This window comes from Diorhabda sublineata, chromosome 8 (assembly GCF_026230105.1).
Source record: "Diorhabda sublineata isolate icDioSubl1.1 chromosome 8, icDioSubl1.1, whole genome shotgun sequence".
In the NCBI taxonomy this organism is placed as follows: Eukaryota; Metazoa; Arthropoda; class Insecta; order Coleoptera; family Chrysomelidae; genus Diorhabda; species Diorhabda sublineata.
The window spans coordinates 18820864-18842870 of record NC_079481.1 but is presented as its reverse complement, the minus strand read 5'-3'; the positions used below and the strand labels follow the sequence as shown (position 1 = coordinate 18842870).

The window sequence follows — 22007 nt, the reverse complement described above, 5'->3', positions numbered from 1 at the left end:
AACCTTAGCACTCCCACTATCCGACTATCCTTTATCTATGAACCTTAGTTTACTTGAAGATGCCAACATGCTATAATATTGACATTTTATTATTTTGAGGTTATTGTTAACTATTGTTCACTTAGTTTTCTTTCTTCACTTAAATAGTGTAAAACAAATTTAAATCATGGTGGATAAACTACCAGTTAAATTAGGAGGCACAGATTATACACAAATATTTATTGCTGTTTTTGTCATAGTTATTACTTTAGGTAAGTCATTAGAAACATATGCACTGAGTTTGTACTTGAATTCAATGGGATAACACTATTTTTAGTTCTCATTGCACTTTATAAAAGAAGGAAGAGCACAAGGCGTGGAATTCTCTTTACTGGTATTTGCGATAGTGGAAAAACTTTATTATTTTCTCAACTAATTCATAATAAGCATATACAAACGCATACCTCTATAAAGGAAAATATATCAAATTACATTTTCAATGGCGTAAGTAAAATGAATTTTCTAATATTTATCATTACCTCAACTTTGGTTTAATCTAGGATGCTCTGAAAGTTATTGATATTCCTGGCCACGAACGCTTAAGGGATAGATTTTTTTCACAATACAAAGACATTGCAAAAGGAATTGTGTTTGTAGTTGATTCTAATACCATTACTCAAGATATCAGAGATGCAGCTGAGTTTTTGTACAATATCATCGTTGATCCTGTTATAGTTAAGAATAAACCGAATATACTTATACTCTGCAATAAACAAGACTTTACATTTGCAAAAGGAGGATCAGCTGTGAAATCAATTTTTGAAAAAGAATTGTAAGTATATAAATCAGAAAAGCTTTCAGATTTACAAAATAAATCTTTTAACTAGTGTGTAATTTTACTTAGTGATTTGTATTAAGAAATATGACAAATGCAAATATTGAGTTGTATTTTGTCAATATTATTTGTATTCAAAATACAATAAACTCAATATTATGTTTATTGTCATTTTGAAGATTGTTTTTAACCCTTTCGCTACGGGTGCCGCATGCATATAAGCATGATTTTATTTATGTGTCACCTCTGATGATGATGCATTTATGCGAATGGTTTCTACGTCTCGCTACTGTTGATGGATATTGTAGAATAATGGTTTTTACACTATTTTTTTTTGAGAATGACCCAATCACCATATGACCCGACTGCTATTTTCAAATTTTTAGATGAAGAAAGGTACCTAGGCGGCGGCAAAGCAGCAATAAAACGATTATTTTGGGTAAATAGTATCCGGACCTAACGAGGGATGATTAGTTTGTTTGTTAGCATCTGATGAAAGTGTATTTATAATAATATCGGAACTTGGCAATAGTCGTGCGTGGTACCTGTAGTAAAAATAACTAAATCAAATAATTTTGTGAATAAGGTGTTAAAATAAAAGGTAATTGTTTTGATTTGATAGTGCTGTAATCGTGATATATGAATTATTAAATAATTTATTTAATTAAATAGAGTAACACTCTAACAAAAAATATATACAAATTAAATAAAATATAAAGACCAAACAAAAATTAGATTAAAATTTTGAAAAACTGATGCTTTAGTGCGGATGACGCATATTAACGCAGCACTGAGGGAATTAACGTCGCCTCGAGCGCGCCGTAGCGAAAGGGTTAAATCACATGAACTTAATATTTTATAGAAAATGGGTAATATCACAATTCTTGATTAATCATTTCCCTGATGAAGTATTTTGATACACTTTGGTATTTTATAATATTCTCTGTTAAATGTGAAGTATTGTGAAGAACAATTTTTTTTCCTGCACCTTTCTTGCAGCAGATATGAGAAGTCCTTCTAGATAATCTCCAGGCACTGTCAAAGAAGAGGAAGAAGTTATCACAGACAATCACACTATTCCCGATTTTGACAACAATATCATTGCAGGAATAAATTCTTTAATAGAAAGTCTCTGCAAGGACTATAATATGCTCATGTGGCTTTATTCACTAATTTATTGTGGAGCCATTGCAGTATTTCATCTACACAATCAGCAAATATACATGACAAAGATCTGTACCAATAACATCAACAAAAGTCCTGCAGCCAATGGCGCCTAGAACATTCCATTGATACCTTTAAGAAGTGAGATAGGACGCCTAACGGAGTATAAGTATTGTGCACAACCCTCTAAACGCTTGATAAACTACATTAGGAAAATATTTAAGAAACTAGGTATTCACACAAAACATCCATAACATTTACAACATTTGCGTATGTTAATGTGCTTCAGCAGAAGCTGCAAGCGAAATCCAAGCGTTCATTGAGATACATTAAGTGCATTAAAAGGAAGCAACTTCTACTACTACTATACAGGAAACTTGGAGGTACGCCTGATAACAGTACCTATTAACCTATACCATCAAAACAGAAGATAGAAAAGTATTGGTCCTCATTATAGTCACCTCCAAAAATCACAAGAGAAGCGTCGACTGGATAATAGCCAAAGAGAAGGCAATTTAGTTCTTCTCGTGGTCTTAGCTATACCGATCATTCATAATATTCTCAAGAAACACCAGGAGAAACTAGCTAAGTACTGGGATTACCAAAAAACACCTTGAACTAAGCCCAATCCTTTTGATATATTATATCCAGGAGATGATGATAGCTCTAAGTTGAGTAGTGCATAAGTGTTTTTCATAATAATAATCTCTGTTAAAACTAAAATAATGTACCACTACCGAAATACTGCTAGAACTGCCAATAACTCTGTTTGTATGGGAATTATCCCAAACAATTTTAATAACATCATAGACAACAACATGCTCCTTATCTGGAAAATATGCTGATATTTACAGAGTGGCTCATATCTCCATGACAAAGCCAACATACGTTTTTTTGGATACGATGAAATATTTTTTAATTTTCTTCAAACTCCATGAATACATTTTTGATATTAAAAATAATTTATTATTATATAATAATATGAAAATATTATTCTTATTTACTAATAACTAAAACACTGCCCCATTAAAACGCCTAACAATTGTAATAGCCTAGAATAATGTGATATCAACAATATTACAATTGCCCTACTGTACAAAACTTCAGGTAGACTATGGATGAATAAAAGTTGTCATATTATGTCATATTATCAATTGTTTCTGTGTTTGAGAATCAGGAGGAAGTACTCGTATGAGAAATTGTGGCTTCATAGTCACTTCTATTTTAATTCTAACATTCGGGAAATTATTTTGTTGTCGATATCCCACTCCAACGAAGAATTCAATAAAATCTCGGCATTTATTCTAAATCGTCCTCTATATGTCTATATTCTACAACAAATATAAGTAAATTTAGTAAAATTTATGGTGATTCATCCTTTCTGCTCGCTACTAAGTTTTTCAAATATCTTTTAAACTTTGCTATATAAATTATCAATTTCCTTTTATTTCAAGCAATTTTGTATTCTTCGAGTAAATTTGTATTTTCTATCTATTTGAGAACAGAACGAGTAGAATGGAACATTTTCCTGTTTGTTTATATTTTAAAAAAATATAAAATCAGTTTTTTTTATGTTGGAGCATAAGCTACTTTTTTTTCAAATCTGTTCTACCTGCTCAACAAATACGAATGGCTTGTTACAAGAGAAATGGAGACACCCAAATTCATGAACATTTCAAAAATTAATGGCTAATTTTGTGCTGTATCAGCAGGTTGCAAAACACGAAAGAACAAAAACTTTTACTATAGAAGAATAGCAAAATTATGTAGAATCCCCTCATTGTTACTCGTGAAAAACCACGTTAACGATAAATTTAGCAAAAATTGACCCTTAATATTCTTTACAATTATAGAATGTGTCCGTACAATATCCAATTATAGCAAGAATAGGTAGACAGTGATTATCATTGAAGATTAGGTTTCTGTGATTGAGTTCAATTCGTGGTAACTTGTTTTTTTATTTGTGCTTTTGGCGATGAGCCTATTTTTTATATATTTGTTTTCTGCCACAATTGGATTAGTATGCGTCATAGAATTCTTATACTTAATATTGGGGTCATTATTAATGAGCTGAATTTCAAGGAAGGCAGAAAGATATTTTCGAATTATTCAAGTTCGAAATAATTTCAGAGATGAAAAGAAGAAATTATATATTTTAATATATTGGATGCACTATTAGAGATTTAACAATAGTTTTATTTTGACTATCAGTGGTGTTGCGTGAATTTTTGCTTTAGGCATGCACTACGAGGTAATAATAATAATATATAAAAGCGCGAGCCCATAGGAGGCGCTTTTTTTTTCGGCAGTGGATCCAATTTTCACCTAAATATCGTTTAAAATCGTTAAAAAACAAACAGCCCCCTCTATAAAAATAAGTTTTATTTAAAATTAAAATCTATTCTTATAGTTTTGTCTCAAAATTTAGCAATCTATCTTCACCCATGGTATTGCAAACGTAAGTAGTAATCCGCTTTAAAGCCGAGAAACTTCTTTCGACAGAGGCGGAAGTAGATGGTAGAGTCATGGTTAAACTGTGCAGTTTATATACTTCAGGCATTTTTATGTTATACTCGTCTTCTCCTAGTTCTCCCAAATGCTCGGAAATCTTATTAGATTTGAGAATTTTAGTTTTATATAATACTGACTCAAGCGGACAAAATCAAAATGCTTTTGATAAAGTAATTTCAGACCGTTTAGCAGATTGTCTAGACAACACTTAGCCTTAAAATTTTGATTGTTCCACAAGTTGTAAGAAAATTAATGCCTTTAGATCTTGAAACCTGTCGTTAATTTGTACAATCAAACAATCTATTACTTCAAAAAATAACTTTTGACATGAGACTTTGAATTCATCGTCATAGTGGTTTCTACGCCGCTTTTGCCCTACAGTCTTGACTTTTCTATTTTCACATGAATATTTCCAAAAATGTTTAAAAAATCTACATCTGGTGTTGTTTTAAAAGGATAGTATCCAACAAACTGGTTCATGCAGTTGACGTAATAAAAAATGCTACAAGTCCATTTAGTGTAAAAAAATATATTTTAAATTGTTTGATGTATGAGACCGACTGAGACAACACCAAATTGTGTCTCTACTGTAACAATGTATGAAAAGAGCTTCAGGAACTTCATTCTTCAACTTAGCCTGTACTCCATTAATATGTCCTGACATAACGGATGCCCCATCATATGTTTGCGCAATCAGTTTTTCCGAACAGCCGAACTCTTTTAGAATATCCACTGCTAATTTTGATAAGGCATTTGCTGTTCTATCTAACATAGAAAAATCCAATAAAAGTCTTGGAACAGTGATTTTTATGAATATATCTGTAAAAAAACAAAAACACGCTAGATAATACGACTATTTATATTTAAACTGACAGGCTTCTTACCGAAAAACGACTGACAGCTGAGACAAATTCGAAACATCGGATAACTTATCTATTGAAATCGTAACAAAAGTTGCTTTCTTAATTCGATTTTTTATTTCATTTGAAATGGTATCTCCAGTGCACTTAATCATGTCGTTTTGAATGTAATCCGAGAATCCGTAAAGACTGTTGCATTTTCCCAAGTCATTATATAAATTTTCGACAAATTCAGCAATTGTGTTAAGCATTTTTATATAATTGCCCCGGTTGCATTAGCTGGAACTTTCAACGTGGCCCCGAAATCCAATCTCTTGCTTTCCAAGCAAACATACGGTTCCATTGTACTGCGGTATGCAAATTATTCAAATCTGAATATCCCTTCTTGAATGACTTCCAGACTGATATTTTATCCGAAAACAAAATGCATGGCCAACAGAATAACTTCTGAAAGAGCAAACTTCCTGCGACTAACAAAATAAATTAAGCGACCATACATAATGTTTTGTGAATGCAATTACCGGGAAGCAACGTCCGAACCGAGGGCGTCCGATGTGTGGGTTAGTGACCTCAACGCATGGGTCTCTTTGCGCGTATCTGTTGTGATTGAATACACAGGCATGAGTAATTTTCACGAAATTCCGCTATCTTAAAATAAAAAAAAAAAAGAAATTATTTGATATTTATTTTATGTGAATTTTATAGTACTAATGTTACTAGAATTTAATTATGTATTGGTCCCAAAAATTATCATGTTTTAAGAAAGTTATGAGGACACTAAAAAAATCAAAGTGAGGGAATGGTTATTAAAGACAAGTCATGAAGTTTTTTAAATATTAAAATTTGTTTTCTTTCAAAGAAATCTTTTTATTAAATGAAATTTTGTTCTTAAACAATAAGTAAGATCAAAGAGTAATTCCAGCAAATCACAAAATTATTGCAGCACTTTGGCATAACGCTAATTTAAACTCGTTTTTATTTATTATGGCACTTAATTAAATAACAATGATAACAAAATCCTTGCTAACTTAAAATTCATCTAACAGCATTTTTAACAACAGAAAAACTTCTTATTTTAAACTTTAGTCTCATAGATAAAATAAATGTTTAGTATCAACATTAACAAAATAAAATTTATAACTTAACTGGTTTTCCTTCAAACAAAAAATACTTCTTGTTTAGTATTACTATGAAAGAGTGAAATTACCTACTTTTAAAATTTGTAATCTTAAACGATTCAGTCTCAAAGTTACAAATAAAGTCTTAATCAGATATTTCAAACTAGTTTAAGTATTTTATAAAATAACAACACTTACTGATTAATTTTGGAGACTCAATCTTCCTCAGAATGTCATGCCAGACAAATAACTGTTCATCTCTAATTTCCATACACTTTACTAAAGCGCCTTCCTCAGAAAGTGCTAATATTTTCATCCCATTTGATAAAAGTACCTAATCACCAATATTATGAGTGATATTACTGTTCGTACTAATAACATTATTTGACTAATGTCCATCATAATAAGATTTGTTTTGTGTTTTTAATTCAAAGGACAGTTTTTCAATGCAACGTTTTGAAGATTTGTAATATCCCATGTGATAATGCTCACAGTTTTCTGCGCATTCACAACATGAAAGACTTTTAAATTCTAAGACATCATTACTGAAGACAAATTGAATTTTCTGGGCTCCACAAAATGCAGTAATGATGGTTGACTTCAAATAACTTTATTGCAGAACATTTTGCTAACAAAATTTCTTTGAGAGATTTCAAATTTACGATAACCTTGCCCTCAGCCACTGTTTTATAACCTGTTCTTTTTAATGTACCACAGACGCCATCAGGAGCACCTTTGCCATGGCCTGGTTCCGAATAATTCCACGCAAAAAATGTCGCACCTGGAAACAAATCAATAATATTGATACTCTTATACTAGATGAAACGTCAACTTGTTCTTGTATTGGTTGACAGGATTATCACTTAGTATGTGTATTATGTGAATGTTTGGATTGCAATTTCTAAGCCACTCAAAAACTGGTAATAAGTGTGCCCATACTGCCATTGTATCGTGTCTATTATTTTCAGAACGAGAACAAAATGTGTAGGGTTTTACAGTATCATTTTCACATGAATATAATACTCCTGTATGTGGTGTAAGGGGACGTTCAAATCTTATGTAAGCAGATTTATTACAATTATTAAACCCCCCTTCCTCCCCCTTGTCAGCAAAAGTAAGCAAAGCTCTTACCCCTCCCCCCATGCTTACGTAAATATGTTTCAATTATAAATGTATTTTTTTTATATTATAATTATACTGTTACAATTATAATTTTTAAAATAAGTTAATAGATTTAGGATAGAGATTAAATTTTACTGATACAGTATTCAACATAGAGTAAGGGACAAAAATATTACAATCTTACGAACATAACAAACTTATTTTAAATTTTTGGTACACATATTAAATTCAGATTAACAGTCTTCAGTCCACAAAACCCAAATCCATGATTCTAAGTTTTCGATGACATTGGATTGCTGCTCAGTGTTGTGAGTCTGCTCACTTTCATCCGATTTTGGAATGTCTACGTCGTTCTCATCAAGCCATTCAACATAACGGTGCTCTAAATTTTGAATATTGCACATCAGTTCATTAGCACGACGAGTAAGGACTCTTACAGGTCTAACTTTCTTATCAGTGTACTTGTTTACTTTTTTGTTTGTTTAGTGACTTGATGAAGGCATGTTAAAGACTACAAGTTTTGCATGTTTGACTTGATAGTTTCAATTTTACCGACAAAAATAATCGTAGGGCATTTGCAGCAAATCTTTGAGTGAAGCACTTAGCATAGAGCTCTCCTTCATCCAAAACCAAGTCATCAACTGTTTGTTTTATTTTTACAGGTGGTGGAAGAAACCTGTTGTCTAGTAATTTGAATAGGCCATTTCTTGGACGACAGCATTCTGTATTTCTACAATTTACAATTTGAAGCAAGTATTGGCTTTCACACACATGTTCTGAATACCATTTAATGTCTGGAAAATTATGAACATCTTGTTCACCAGCCCGAACATATTTTGCAGTAAAATTATAGCCATCAATCTCCATTGAACACCACACTTCAGATAAAACATTTCCTGCAAAATCGAAATTAGATCTTTGTAAATGTTCATCAATTGTAACGCCCACCTAGCCACGTTCTTCAAAATGAGACCTAAAATGGTCATTAGGCAATATTAAACCAGTCAGTTCTCGACTAAGAGAAGCCATTCTGTGCTCTACTCTGTTATACGCACTTCTTCCAGGAGCATTGGTAGCTAAAAACAATGTATCGAGATCATGTCCCTTAAAGTGTAGCGGATTTTCATCTGGCCCTCCATCAATTGTCATGATTACCACTTATTTTACTAGTCCATGGTCAGTTTTAGCTAATGGTCGAAACTCTTCGAGAAGCGTATCGACATCCGTATTAGCAGTAGATGAACTATGCTTTCCACTTCGAATAGCGATGTATGTTGGTCCAGAATATCCAACGGCTTGCGGTTGTACTAGCATACTGGAAGGGATTTTGATACCATTATAAACAAATGGTATTAATTTATGAAGCTCAGCGATTACCCAATCGTAGTCAGGCAATTTGATTCTATATTCCATGTGCATTAGAAGAGGTGCTTGCTATTTGCCGCAGTTACGCCAATAGGGATTCGAGCTTTATCATCTTGAGAGATGAAAAATACTTGATCTGGTCCAAGTGTGAATGCTATGTTCTCTAAATAATGGATTGATGTTTCAGCGAACTTGCTATCTAAGTGGCTCTTGTGGTGTTTGAGTTTGAGTCCGAATGAGCTTAACAGAGACTGTCGATATATGTCTTCGTTCCTCTGCATAATTAGATTTTCTGGGAATCAAACGAAGATACGTCCCACTGCGACTAATCTAAAATCCTATTTTACGTAATTCTTGTGTGAGTTCATCAGGAGTTTTTACGCTGCGAATAGATTCCGTTCGTTTTCTATCATCTGCTGCACTTCCAAATAAAGCTATATAGGCCAGGTATTCAAGCATTTCCCCTCCGAATTCTTTAATGCAGCACCGATTTATTTGAAATTTTGACAGATGATAGGTGTGTATCCAAAAAGCAAGATCTATATAGTGCCGAAGTTTGAAAATTTTTCACCCAAACTAAACCCAGAAATCGAAAGATCAGCAAATTTAAAATGTAATATAAAGTTCGCTAGATCAATAGTTTTTGAGTTATTCTCAATTGAAAAGTACGATTTTTCGTCAAAAAAGCGCATTTTTCAATAGTTTTTTTCGTATAACTCTAATGATGCATTTTATCGAAAAAAATGTAATGAACAAAAATGAAGCTTATAAAAAAACAAAGAAATTAAGCTATATTTTAAGATCTTAATGTTCTACCTAAAGCAAATTATAAGTACTTGAATAGCGTTTGTCTTACGTAATTGAGCATTTAACCTCAAATAACGGGAAAAGGGTACATTTTTCAACAAAAAGTCATAAAATACTTTTCAAAGAGCTTAAAAAGGCAGTCAAATTAAACCATTTTTTATGAATTTTATTTTGCTTTTTTATTTTTTTAGTAGCATAAAATATTTGTAACCAAATTAACCTGTCACTATAGTGCGAGGATTGCTTATCCACAATCCTTTAACTCTTTATTAATAAAATGTGGAGGTCTCAAGCCCTTCCAACATACATAGGCTCGTAGCCCTGAAAATTACCTTTAAAATGGTTTTTTGAAGGATGTGATAGCTTCAAAATTAATGGAGCTATATAAAAAATAAGAATTTGAAATTTCTGTGTGTGTGTGTGTGTGTGTGTGTGTGTGTGTGTGTGTGTGTGTGTGTGTGTGTGTGTGTGTGTGTGTGTGAAATGGCTTGTGGAACTTCATGTGGCTGCAGGAAGCTTGGCTTATACTGAATTATATATTAAAACTTCGAATTTGGATTTTTAAAAACAAAAATTACAATTACAATATATGTTTATTAAGCAACGTTAGAACAAAGAATGAATTATTAAAAGAAATGCAGTTTTTATTATCTTCCACGTTTCCGCGAAGTCATCACATTTATTATATGTTATCAGCTGTTACTTCATATGTAACTCCTCCCCTCTAAGATGAGAACAATACGGAGTGGTGTTCGATTTTGGACTCTTCTGGGTACTCTTCTATTGAATTTTCTTTCTTTTTCTGGTTTTTGCAGCATTTTTGCAGGGTTTTCTTGATTTTCTTCTTAAAAATCCATCCCAGTATAAATAAAATTATGGCTAGTAAAGATAAGCTACCAGAAATTTTGGGATAGTGGTTGGATATTGGGATTTTTAGTGGTATAAGTTGATTCGTCATTCTGCTTATTTCTTGAATGTCTTCTAAATTGATTTTTTCCATTTTGGGTGTTTCGTATTCTGCAATCGTATCGAATTCTTCCGTAATTGGTTTGGGAAGAAGTAGTGGTTTTCCTCGTTGTATTTTGACGTCGTTGAAGAATTTTTTTGCGTTGATTTCTATTTGACATGACTTTGGTATTTTTATTAGTGTAGGTTTTTTACTTCTAGATATTTGTCTGTGTTGCATTTGGAAAAAACTTTTTCCGTTTTTGCTGGAATGATAATTATCTCGTCTTGTGTGATTTGTTCAGTAAGTGATTCTTCTAATTTTGAATTTATTTTTTGGCAACCTTTAGTCGACTGGTTTTCGAGGAGCTGCAGGGTGCAATTGTCGTTAGGAGAGTGGTCTTCGATGCAGAAATATACATTTTCTAGTAGTGGACAGATTTCTTCTATAAATTGATTATTCGAGTTGTTTCGTGCCAGATAGGAGTATTTTAGGGAGAATATTTGGTTGTTTTGAATGATGGGGAAGAGGTGATATAATTTAAGGACTTCGGCTTTGATAATTGGTATATGTATAGCAAAAATTAATTTATTTTTAACAACCGAAACTTGAGTGCCTAAAAATTGGTAGTATGTTAGAATGTTTTTAAACTTTGTAATTTGGTTGTCAGGGTAAATTTTCCTTAAATATTCTAGCGTTTTTTGTAACTCTTGACTAGGGATAATAGAAGGATGAAGTGTGTTTAGTTTTGCGAAAGCTATGGAGTCTTCCAAATTATCTAAGAATGTGATAACATTTTGACAGTCTAAATTTATTTGTGAAATGATTGCTTGAAAGGTTAAATACTCGTGTGATTCAGTGATTGATTTTTGCACGCTGATTTGAAATTTTTCGAGAGAAGTTGTAAATTTTTCTTGATTTTTTGATAAGGTGTGAATTGTTACATTGTAATTTCTTATAAGATTCTTGGAAAGTGAACTTTGTAAGTTTATTTCCGTAATCATGTTTTGTTGGTTTGTTTCTAGAATTTTTATTGCGTTATCATATTTATTACCGTCATCGGTATCAAGTGTACCAAACAACCATTTTTGTAGTTGACCGACCCCGTCAAAGAAACTTCTTTTATTACGTATATGAGGTTGTAAATTATCAAGTTTCGTACGTGTAATTTTGATGAGAAATTCTGTTCTCAACAACATGTCTTGAGATAAGGCATGATATGAGATTTCATTAGTTGCATTTCTCACTTCTAAATTATTTTTTATAATGAAAAAATGTTTTTCAATGTTGAACAATTGCTTAATAATAGGTTCTAAATTTAAATAATGTATAAAGGTATGTTTACTATATATGAGACGGGAGTCTCCTAATTGTATCGGTAGTAAATGATTATCGATAGTAGGTCTATGTCTTCCGTAGCGTTACTCTTGTGCAGTTTTTGTATTGCCAGAAGTGCTAGGAATATTATTTTCATCTGCCCCATCTTCCTGAAAAATTTGTTTTTTATTAGTTTTGGGTTTTCTTGCACTTGCTTTGTGATAAATGTTTTTATCTGTTATTAATTTATTTTTTGTCTGAGCTAATATTTTCAATTTTTCGAATTTTGGAAGTTTTTTTGTTTCTTGTTTTTGTACGAATATAGGCTACTTTTTCGTTTTTGTAATCAGGGGCTTCGGTGCGCTTTTCGTTCCTATCATTAATAATCTTTTCTTTTATGGTTTTATTAGTCTCTGTTATATTTTCGTAAAGTCTTGTGGTTGCTTGTTTATGAACTTGTACATAGTCTGATATTATTATGTGATCATTAAGGTCAAAAGGGTTTGTTTCATTTATGTGTCCCTTTATTACCTCGAACGGTGTATATTTGGTGACACTATGAATTGAGTTTTTATACCCAAGTATGGCCCGTTTTATCAATTGATCTGATGTGAGACTTCGATTTTGTTCTCTTAAACATCGTACATGTTCAATAAGTGTGGAATGAAACCTCTCCACGGGCTATTTGAATTGCTGTTTCTAGCGGTTGTGAAGTGAAGTTCAATTTTGTAAAGTTCACAGAAGTTTTCAAGATCTTTATTTTTAAATTCCGTACCCGAATCTGCTGTTATTTTTATGGGCAATCCATGGTGTGTTATAAAATTAAATAGGCATTCTACTATAGATATTCCGTTTACAGCTGATAAAGGGTAGGCTTGGCCGTATCGAGAAAATGTATCTATTACGGTTAAGTAAGTGTTTCCTGAAATTTGAAAACAGTCAATATGAATATGTTGAAAAGGACGTGAAGTAGTTGGTGTTAGGTTGAATTTTACTACTGGAGGGTTTCGATCGTATTTGTTTTATTGACAAATTTCGCAATTATTCACGTATTCTACAATGTCATCGGACATATTTGGCCAATAAAATCGTTTACCAAGTGCTATTTTCATTTCGTTAATACCGCGGTGGCAAGTTTTAGTTTCATGATAAAATTTGAGTTTCTCTACTTGTGCTTCTTTAGTCTGTAAATCCTCTAAAACGGTGTTACGTTGTATAATTTTGAAAGCAGAATTTTTGAAGTACGATTGCATCGTAGTCGTGAATATTCTAGGTAAATCGCGGTGTTTGAAATAAATAGCGTATCTTTTGTTTGGGGCGATGTGTTCTTTTACGAAATTTATTATATGGAAGGAAGAAATTTTTGAAGGTAGTGTAACATATAATCTAGTATTGTCGAAAATTTTGGCAGTTTTACATTTGATCGATTCTATTTCTCCAGTTGTTATGAATATTTGGTTCTTGTATGTGTTTAATTCTCTCTCGGTAATTGGAATAGAAAAGATAGGATTCTCTCTCGACGTATGTTGAGTTTCAATGTCAGATTCTGAGTTTGAATCTTGAGGTCTATCTGATTCTTTTTGTATGTCTCCAACTATATTTGTTTCTTAATTTACGGTGTCAGTGGGTCTTATATTATTCAGTATTTCCTCGAGGTCAGGGCTAGAGAGTGGAGGAATTTCGTCAGGATTTTGTAGGAAGTTTTCTATTATTTCGACGGCATCCCCTACGTTATTTATTATTGATTCATTATCCATAGCATTCAATTCTATGTATGGATTTCTACTTAGGGCATCTGCGGCTGAGTTCGACGATCCTTTTTTATATTTGATGTCGTAGTCGTACTCTTCTAATTTCAATCTCCATCTGACTAGCATAGAATTTGGGTCTTTCATGGAGAAGAGCCATTGCAGTGGCTTGTGGTCTGAATATATTGTGAATTTTCGGCCGAAAAGGTATGGGCGAAAGTATTTGCAGCTCCATACTATTGCTAGGAGTTCTTTCTGAATCGTTGAATAGTTTATTTCGGCTGGATTGAGAGTCCTTGATGCATAGCATATAGGGTGGTTATTTTGTGAAAGAACTGCGCCTATTGCGTAGTTGGAACTATCTGTAGTTACTTCAAATTCTTTATCGAAATCCGGATAAATTAAAACTGGTTCAGACGTTAAAATATTTTTACATGTTTCAAAACAATCTATAAATTCTTTTGTATGTATCACTTTTTCGTTTTTCTTCAGGCATTTAGTCATGGGTTTTGTGATTTTAGCAAAATTTTTTATAAATTTACGGTAGTATCCTAATAATCCTAGAAAAGATTTTATTTCTTTTTGTGTTTTTGATAAGGAAAAGTTCTTAATAGCTGAGATTTTTTTTGGATTGGGTTTTATCCCGTCTGTTGTTACTATATGACCTAGAAATTCTACCTCTTTTCGTAGGAATTCTGATTTGTAATTGAATTTTAAGTTTCGCTTCGCGTAGTTTCGAAAAAACAAGTTTTAAATTTTGAAGGTGTTCTTGAAGTCCGGTGCTGAATATTATTATGTCGTCCATATAGACCATACACACTTTATTTTGGAGATCCTTTAAAATTTCATCCATAACACGTTGAAAGGTGAATGGCGAGTTTCTTAACCCAAACGGCATTCTTAGAAACTCATAATGGCCGTTATCGACAGTAAAAGCTGTTTTTGGTATGGAATTTTTGTCCATTTGGATTTGATGAAAACCAGCCCAAAGGTCAATAGTTGAAAAATAGTTTGATCTTCCCAGTTTGTCAAGAATCGAATTAATATTTGGTATCGGATATCGATCTGGGATCGTTTTTTCGTTGAGTTTCCGATAATCGATGACTAGACGATATTTTTGTTTCCCCGATTGGTCTTCTTTTTTATTTACTATCCAAATAGGGGATGACCATGGTGAAGTTGAGGGCCGTATTATGCCTTTATCCAGCATTTCATCTATCTGGTTATTTATTTCTTGTTTATGAATATAGGGATATCTGTACGATTTACAATGTATAGGAATTTCGTCGGTCGTTTTAATTTCGTGTTTTGTTCTTGCCGTGAAGGATAATTTATCACCCGGTTTAAAGAAGATGTCTGAAAATTTTCGAATAAGCTTTAAGATTTCAGCTTTTTCTTCCGCGTTCATATGGTTTGTCCTAATTAATTGTGATATATCGCTATGTTTTTTTGATTTATTATTGTCTTATTTATATTATTATTATAGTTACTTAAATTTAGAAACGAATTAACATTAAAGGTATCATAACTAGTTTTTTCAAATGACTCTACCTCTAAAGGTTCTTTAAGATTAACTGAAATTGTTTGATCTGTTTTGTTTTGGATTTCTACAAGAGCAAATCCGTTTCTGGCATCAGTCAAAATTTGCGGTATATATAATGGTCCTATTTTGCCTTCATTTATCAATATTTCTCCATTAAAAATAGAAACAGGTAACTTCTTTAGAATTTTTTGTTGTGGTTCTACTGAGAATAATATATTTGCGTTTCTTTCCGTTTATATCTGAGAGGTATCTCAGTATTTGGTCCTATTAATTTGTTATTTATAAGATCGATATTAAAGTTCATATTTCTTAAATCATTTAGTCCTATAATACCGTCGAAATATTCGTGGAAATCAAATAATAAAAAAGAGATGAAATAGTTTGGATTCTGAAATTCAGGAAATGCTCTAAGTGTTGATTGATATACAATATCTCGACTACCCAAAGCTGTCTTAATTTGTGCATTGATTCGATTAACGGAATTTGGATAAGTTTTTTCTATAATATCAGGTTTAATAATTGAACGTGAACTACCGGTATCTATAAGTAATTTTAATTTAGGATTATTAATTTCTATGTAAGGTAATGCGTTTTCTGTTGAAATGTTAATTTCTACTAAGGTATTCCTTGTTGTTGGCTCGTTTGGATAAAATTTTCATTTTCTGTCTTGTCATAGTTATAATACATTTGATTTTGGTCATTATCGTCCGTATTTTGGTTCTGATAGTAATGTTGTTCGTCTGATTGGTCGTAATCATTTGTGAATAGCTCTTCGGAAGTAAAATTTGAATTCTGTCCAAAATTTCGAAATTGTTGATTTCGATTATAATTGTTATTATTTGGCCATCTTTGTCTTTGTGATAATGTGGAAGAATTTCTTGAAGTCGTTGACATAGGTGTTGGTTTAGGAAGTTGGTGCATGGGTTTTTGGTTTGGTCTGAAAACGTTTTGTGGAGGTCCGAATACTTGTTTGTTCGTCGGGTATTGTCTGGGGGGCATTTGTCTAGGTTGGATGTTAATAGGTTGACTGGGGAATTGATTAACTGGTTTATTATTGTCAACGAGATGATAGGGTTGTTGGAAAGAGCATTGTGTTTGGTTTTCAGGATAGTATCTTGGTTGTGAATAAGGTTGTCGATAATTACTATTAAATCTGGACGTCTTTGCTCGGTTATTGTCATTTAGATTGCCATATAATTTTTCAAAGTTTCCAAATTCGTTCAGATAGGCCATTGCATCTTCCAGTGAGGCTGGATTTTTAAGATGCAAGTTATTTCTTAAGGTACCACTACAACCTGCTATAAAAGTTTTAAGTGCAGTTTTATCATAATGGTTTATTTGGCACACTTTCTCCGCGTTAGTTATGTTAGGATTATTACTAATTTTCTGCGCTATACTACTTCTTAATAATTGAATTCGACTTCCAAAGTTCATCAATGGTTCGTTCCTAAATGGTTTCACTCTAGTGAGTTCTTGTACTAAACAGTCAATATTTCTACGATCAGCGAAACACTGAATCAGGGCTTCTTTCAATTTCGGCCAATCTGTTAACTCAGCACGATTACCTACTAATATTTCTGCTTTATCTATAAGTTTTTCTTGAACTGATTGGAATATGTGTTTAGATAATTGTGCATCATTAAATTGCCGATAATCATTAATAAGGTCTTCACACCTAATTAGAAATTTATTTAACTTGTTACTGTTACCGTCATACGGTTTAATATTATCAATTCTAGACTTTAAAAGATCCCAGCTCATCTCAGGCATATTTAAAGTTGAATTTATTGATTTGAAAGAATTAGTGAATTGTTTATTAATATTCCGTTGAGTGTTAATATTATTTTTGTTGTCTAATCCTATATTTGAAATTCCGTTAATTATTTCATCAATATCGCTCATGAAAATAATTTAAAATTAATTATTATAATAAACAATTTATTCGCAATGAACAAAATTTAACTATCTTTACCAAAATCCTTATACAGAGGGGTTTGGAAAGGTAAAAAGGAAAAGGCACTTACAGATTGTTCGTCGATTCGAGCGCTCTGCTTTCCTGCTCCTTTTCTCGATTCCCTGCTACCGTTGCCACAACTTCGAAAGTTTTTAAGTTCGTAATACGCACTTAAGGTGTAGAAACTCCAAGGTCCCGAATTTCACTTCCGGCACAATGCGAAACTGTTCACTTCCGAAACCCGTGCGTATCCTACTGACTGCGCCAATTATATATTAAAACTTCGAATTTGGATTTTTAAAAACAAAAATTACAATTACAATATATGTTTATTAAGCAACGTTAGAACAAAGAATGAATTATTAAAAGAAATGCAGTTTTTATTATCTTCCACGTTTCCGCGAAGTCATCACATTTATTATATGTTATCAGCTGTTACTTCATATGTAACTACTGTAATGCTGTATGCGAAACTTGCTCTGGAGACAACTGTCAAAATTGAATGAAAAATCACTTCGTGTTTGGAAAATACACTTGAATACCGAAAGTATTCAAAATCAAAACATTAGTTAGCAGTCATTAAATTTTTTATCAAAGGAGTGGTTCTTAGGGTTGATAGGGTATAGACAATTAAAAATTATTTTAAGTAGAGACAAGAAACTTCAATACCAAAAAGAATGATTCAAAATCTAAAAGTAGGCAATTTTTTATATTTATTTTTATTTCATTATCTGCAAAGGGGTAGTTTTTAAGGGTTGAATAATAAAAATTAATAACCAATTAAATTTTATTAAAATGCTATAAATTCTTTACAGTAAAATGAAATGCCAATGTTCTAAATCGTTAAAAGATTTTTTCATCAGAAAGGGTAGTTTTTAAAGATTTTTAAGGGTTGATACTTCAAAATATATAAATTTTCTATTATACAATATGTTAAGATATTTATGCTGCATAAACGAAAAACATTTTTTTTTGCTATTATCTGAACTCCGCTCATTAATCATTATGGCACCATTAACAAATATTTCTTCATAATGATGAGCTGCCTTTTTGTGATTCCTTCTTTTCTGTTTTGCTCCCTACGTCTCCCTTCCCCTGTTGCATGCAGGGATGAGGAGTTCGGGTCTATCTATTATCTTCTAATGTTGCTGTGTGTTTGGACCTCTTTGTCTACTGTCCTGTTCCTTTCTTTTTAGAATTTTTTCCACCATACTCTCAACAGCTTTCCATTTAAAATCTGCTTCCATCATGATCTGCACTATATTTTCTGGACGTAACTCAGCTCTTATTGTTATTTCAGAAAAGTTTCTAATATCCGCCCACGCAGGACATCTGAAAATTGTGTGCTCTGCATTATCTATCTCCGAGCTACAGTATAGGCAGAGGTCATTTTCAGCTTTACCTATTAAACGAAAAACATTTGGATTGAAAAAAGTAGGAAAAACTATAATATTGGTATTTTTCGATAAGGGGTGGTTTTCACACCTTAAAAACAATTTGTACACCTTGCGACCATGTAGATCTTGATATGGAAGGTAAGATGAGCTGAATTCTAAATTTTCAGCAAAATCAGAGCTGCATTAAAGAATTCAGGGTTTGGCACCATTTTGAGCATGAATGCCTGCACTAATATCCGCAATTGTTTTCAATGCTGATGGTTGATTGCTTTCATGATTAGGACGTTCCACTGAATCCCTCAGAGATAGTCTTTTTTATTTCTGGATTTTCATGACAAATATCTTCTAACTTTCTTTTCATACCAACCCTGTGTTTCTTCTGGGCAGCTGCGTTTTGAATTTTCCTGTTTATAGACTGTTTTGCTGTTTTTATTTGCTCGCGCAACTTAATGATCTGTTTTTCAACTTTAGAATGCGAGAAATGACGATAAAAAATTTAAATTGATCATAAAATTAATAAAATCTTTTTGCAGCGCACACCCGAACACAATCACAGAAAATTTGCCATTTTGATAAATTGACATTAGTGCCAAATTTCAAAAACTAATGGTTGCGTTCGTATTTTATTTAAAATGTGTTCATAATTCAACTGCCAGTAATAAGTTTTTTACTTTATAACGTTAATTTCGGGTTTTCTCATAAATTTAAAATATTTTCAATCCAACCTGCTTGAATATGATTCGAATGATTTTTGTGCTTTTTTCGTAAATAAAAGTAAATAAATTGGTACTTGAGACACAGTGAGGGAATGATGCTACAAACATTATGGCTATGCATTTTTATTTATTTATTTATACGGCTCTAAAATCTTATGTGAAAATTCTAGGTATAGTTATGTGGATTGTATAAAAATATTAGTAACATCCATTTCTTTGTTGGATTTTTATATAAACTCCATGGACAAGAATTTCGGTATTTCATGAGAATTACCCATATACTCATGCATGCAGTAATTTGAAATTAAGTATTTCCGTATTTTGATACCGATTATGGGATTATGTAGCACAGTTTGTTATTTACCTATATGAATAGAAAATATTGAAAACATATAAAAAGTAGATTTTTAACATAATACGTATTATTCTTAGGCATGCAGTGGATTCCTCACTGATGTCTATGTGGAGAACCACCTGTGGACTCATCAATAGAACCAAGTGAGACAATAATTAGCAAGGGTACACTGAGAAGCAACTTCATATAATAGAGATATGAAGGACAAGTTTCTTGTATTTTTTTCTTGAATGAATCTCAAACCAATCTGGTTAAATACTTTTGAAATACATGATCCATCGAGGAGCTTGGCATTAAATAATTCATAATTTTTTTTTTTCGAGTTATCATATGTTCTGAAATTAGAAATATAAATATTTTTAGAAATACTCTCCGAACCACAAAATCAAGTCAGCTAGAGTCCGTGGATCCAAAAGTTAAAAAAGCTTCTCTATTGGGAGATTCCGAGGAAGATTTTGACTTTGGTGCCTTATCATTAAAAGTGGACATTGCAGAAAGTTATGCATATCATAAAAATGGCAGTGTTGATATTGAAGGACTGAAAAAATGGCTCTCTCGTCAAATTTGAAATTGTATATTAACTTTTTAATTGTTATGGCTTAAAAAATGCACAAGCAAGTCATTTTTTGTCATTATATTAACATATTAAGTTATATTCATTTGAATTATGTAAATAATTTTGAAATATACTTATAGTTAATGGATTCAAGTTGAAGTAATTTTAATACGTTACGGTACAATTTTATAAGCGTTCCTAATAAAAATTAATAAAAGTATTTTTAGCTCAGTTGGATGGTATACCGAAAAAGATTGCGAAAAGGGTATATTTTTTATAAATTTTAGCTGTTGGATGGCATACCAAAAAAAAAAAAATTGTGATTTTGTATATATTTGTAAATAAGATATATACGAGGATGTATTGATATCTAGTTAGCCTAGACCAGTTCCATGCATAAACAAAATATTACGTTACCATAGCAACGAACAATAACTTATTAGAAGTGTCAGTGTAAAGTTTGACGTCAAAAAAGTAAACCAGAGTTACGCAATAAATTAAAAGAAAAAAGATGTCCACCGAAATTGTGAAAATCGAAAAATTGGACTCACTAGCCATCATCAAGTACCTGTATTTAAAAGGGTTAAGAGGTAAGCAGATTTACGAAGATATGCTTAATACCCTTGGTGATCAATGTCCTTCGTATGCGACCGTGCAAAATTGGACTGTAAGCTTCAAAAGAATTAAATTTTCCATTAATGATGGTGACCGATCGGGAATTGGGCTAAAACAGATATCTGAAGCACTGAATATTTCATACGAACGCGTTGATCATATAATTCACGTCAATTTGGACATGAGAAAAATTGCTGCAAAATGGATCCCCAAATGTTTGAATGTTGACCAAAAGTGTGCAAGGGTAGAAGCATCGCGTTCGTTCTGTGCTCGATTTGAAAACGTTGTAGACTTCTTAAACCGAATTGTTACTATGAATGAGTCTTGGGTATATTTCTACGATCCAGAAACAAAGCAACAATCTATGGAATGGCCACACTCTGGTTCTCTAAGACCTAAGAATTTTTTTTGGGTAAGGGTAGAACAATAACTGGAGATTACTATTCGACATTACTGATCACTCTATGGGAAAAAATTAAAAAAAAAGACGCCGAAAGCTATCCAAAGGTGTTTTGTTTTTGCAGGACAACGCCCCTGCACACAAATCTCATGTTGTCATGCAAAAAACCGTGATTTAGGGTTTGAATTACTAGAATACCCCCCTTATTCACTAGATGTGGCTCCATACGACTATCATCTCTTTCCTCAACTGAAAAAAAGTTTAAAACGTCGCAAATTTTCTTCGTAAATATGTTGAGTAATAAAATATTTTGACATTGAAATTTTGTTTGGTTCTATAGTAGGCTAAGAATTTTTCAATATATCCTCGTATGATTGTACAAATTTTGACAAATATATAGAATTAGAATTTCTAGTAGAAAGCTGGATTATCGTTTTAGCCTCTTAAGGAAATCCCTGAGAAAATACTGAAGCTATTTTATAGTTTAAATAAAAAAAGGAAGTGTAAATGTAAAATGGAAATACTTTTTGTATTTTCTCATTTCAAATACAAAATAGTTTTTCATTTTATATTTAAAATACTAAATGCAAAATACGTATTTACAAAATGCTATTATAAAATACTTAGTTTTAAACTATTTTTATTTTGTTAAAAAGTTTATTAAATTCAGTCAGCTGACAGGCTGGTAAAATTACTTTG

At 32.0% G+C, this 22007-nt stretch overlaps 1 protein-coding gene across 1 annotated transcript; it reads left to right on the top strand.

Annotated features, from left to right (window-relative positions):
- Window positions 1–46: 46 nt before the first annotated feature.
- On the top strand, window positions 47–21005 carry LOC130447741 (signal recognition particle receptor subunit beta). The gene is made up of 4 exons (XM_056784722.1): window positions 47–251; window positions 317–483; window positions 540–811; window positions 20101–21005. The coding sequence occupies exons 1-4, from the start codon at window positions 167–169 to the stop codon at window positions 20303–20305; spliced, it is 729 nt and encodes a 242-aa protein (XP_056640700.1). The 5' UTR covers window positions 47–166; the 3' UTR covers window positions 20306–21005.
- Window positions 21006–22007: the final 1002 nt, after the last annotated feature.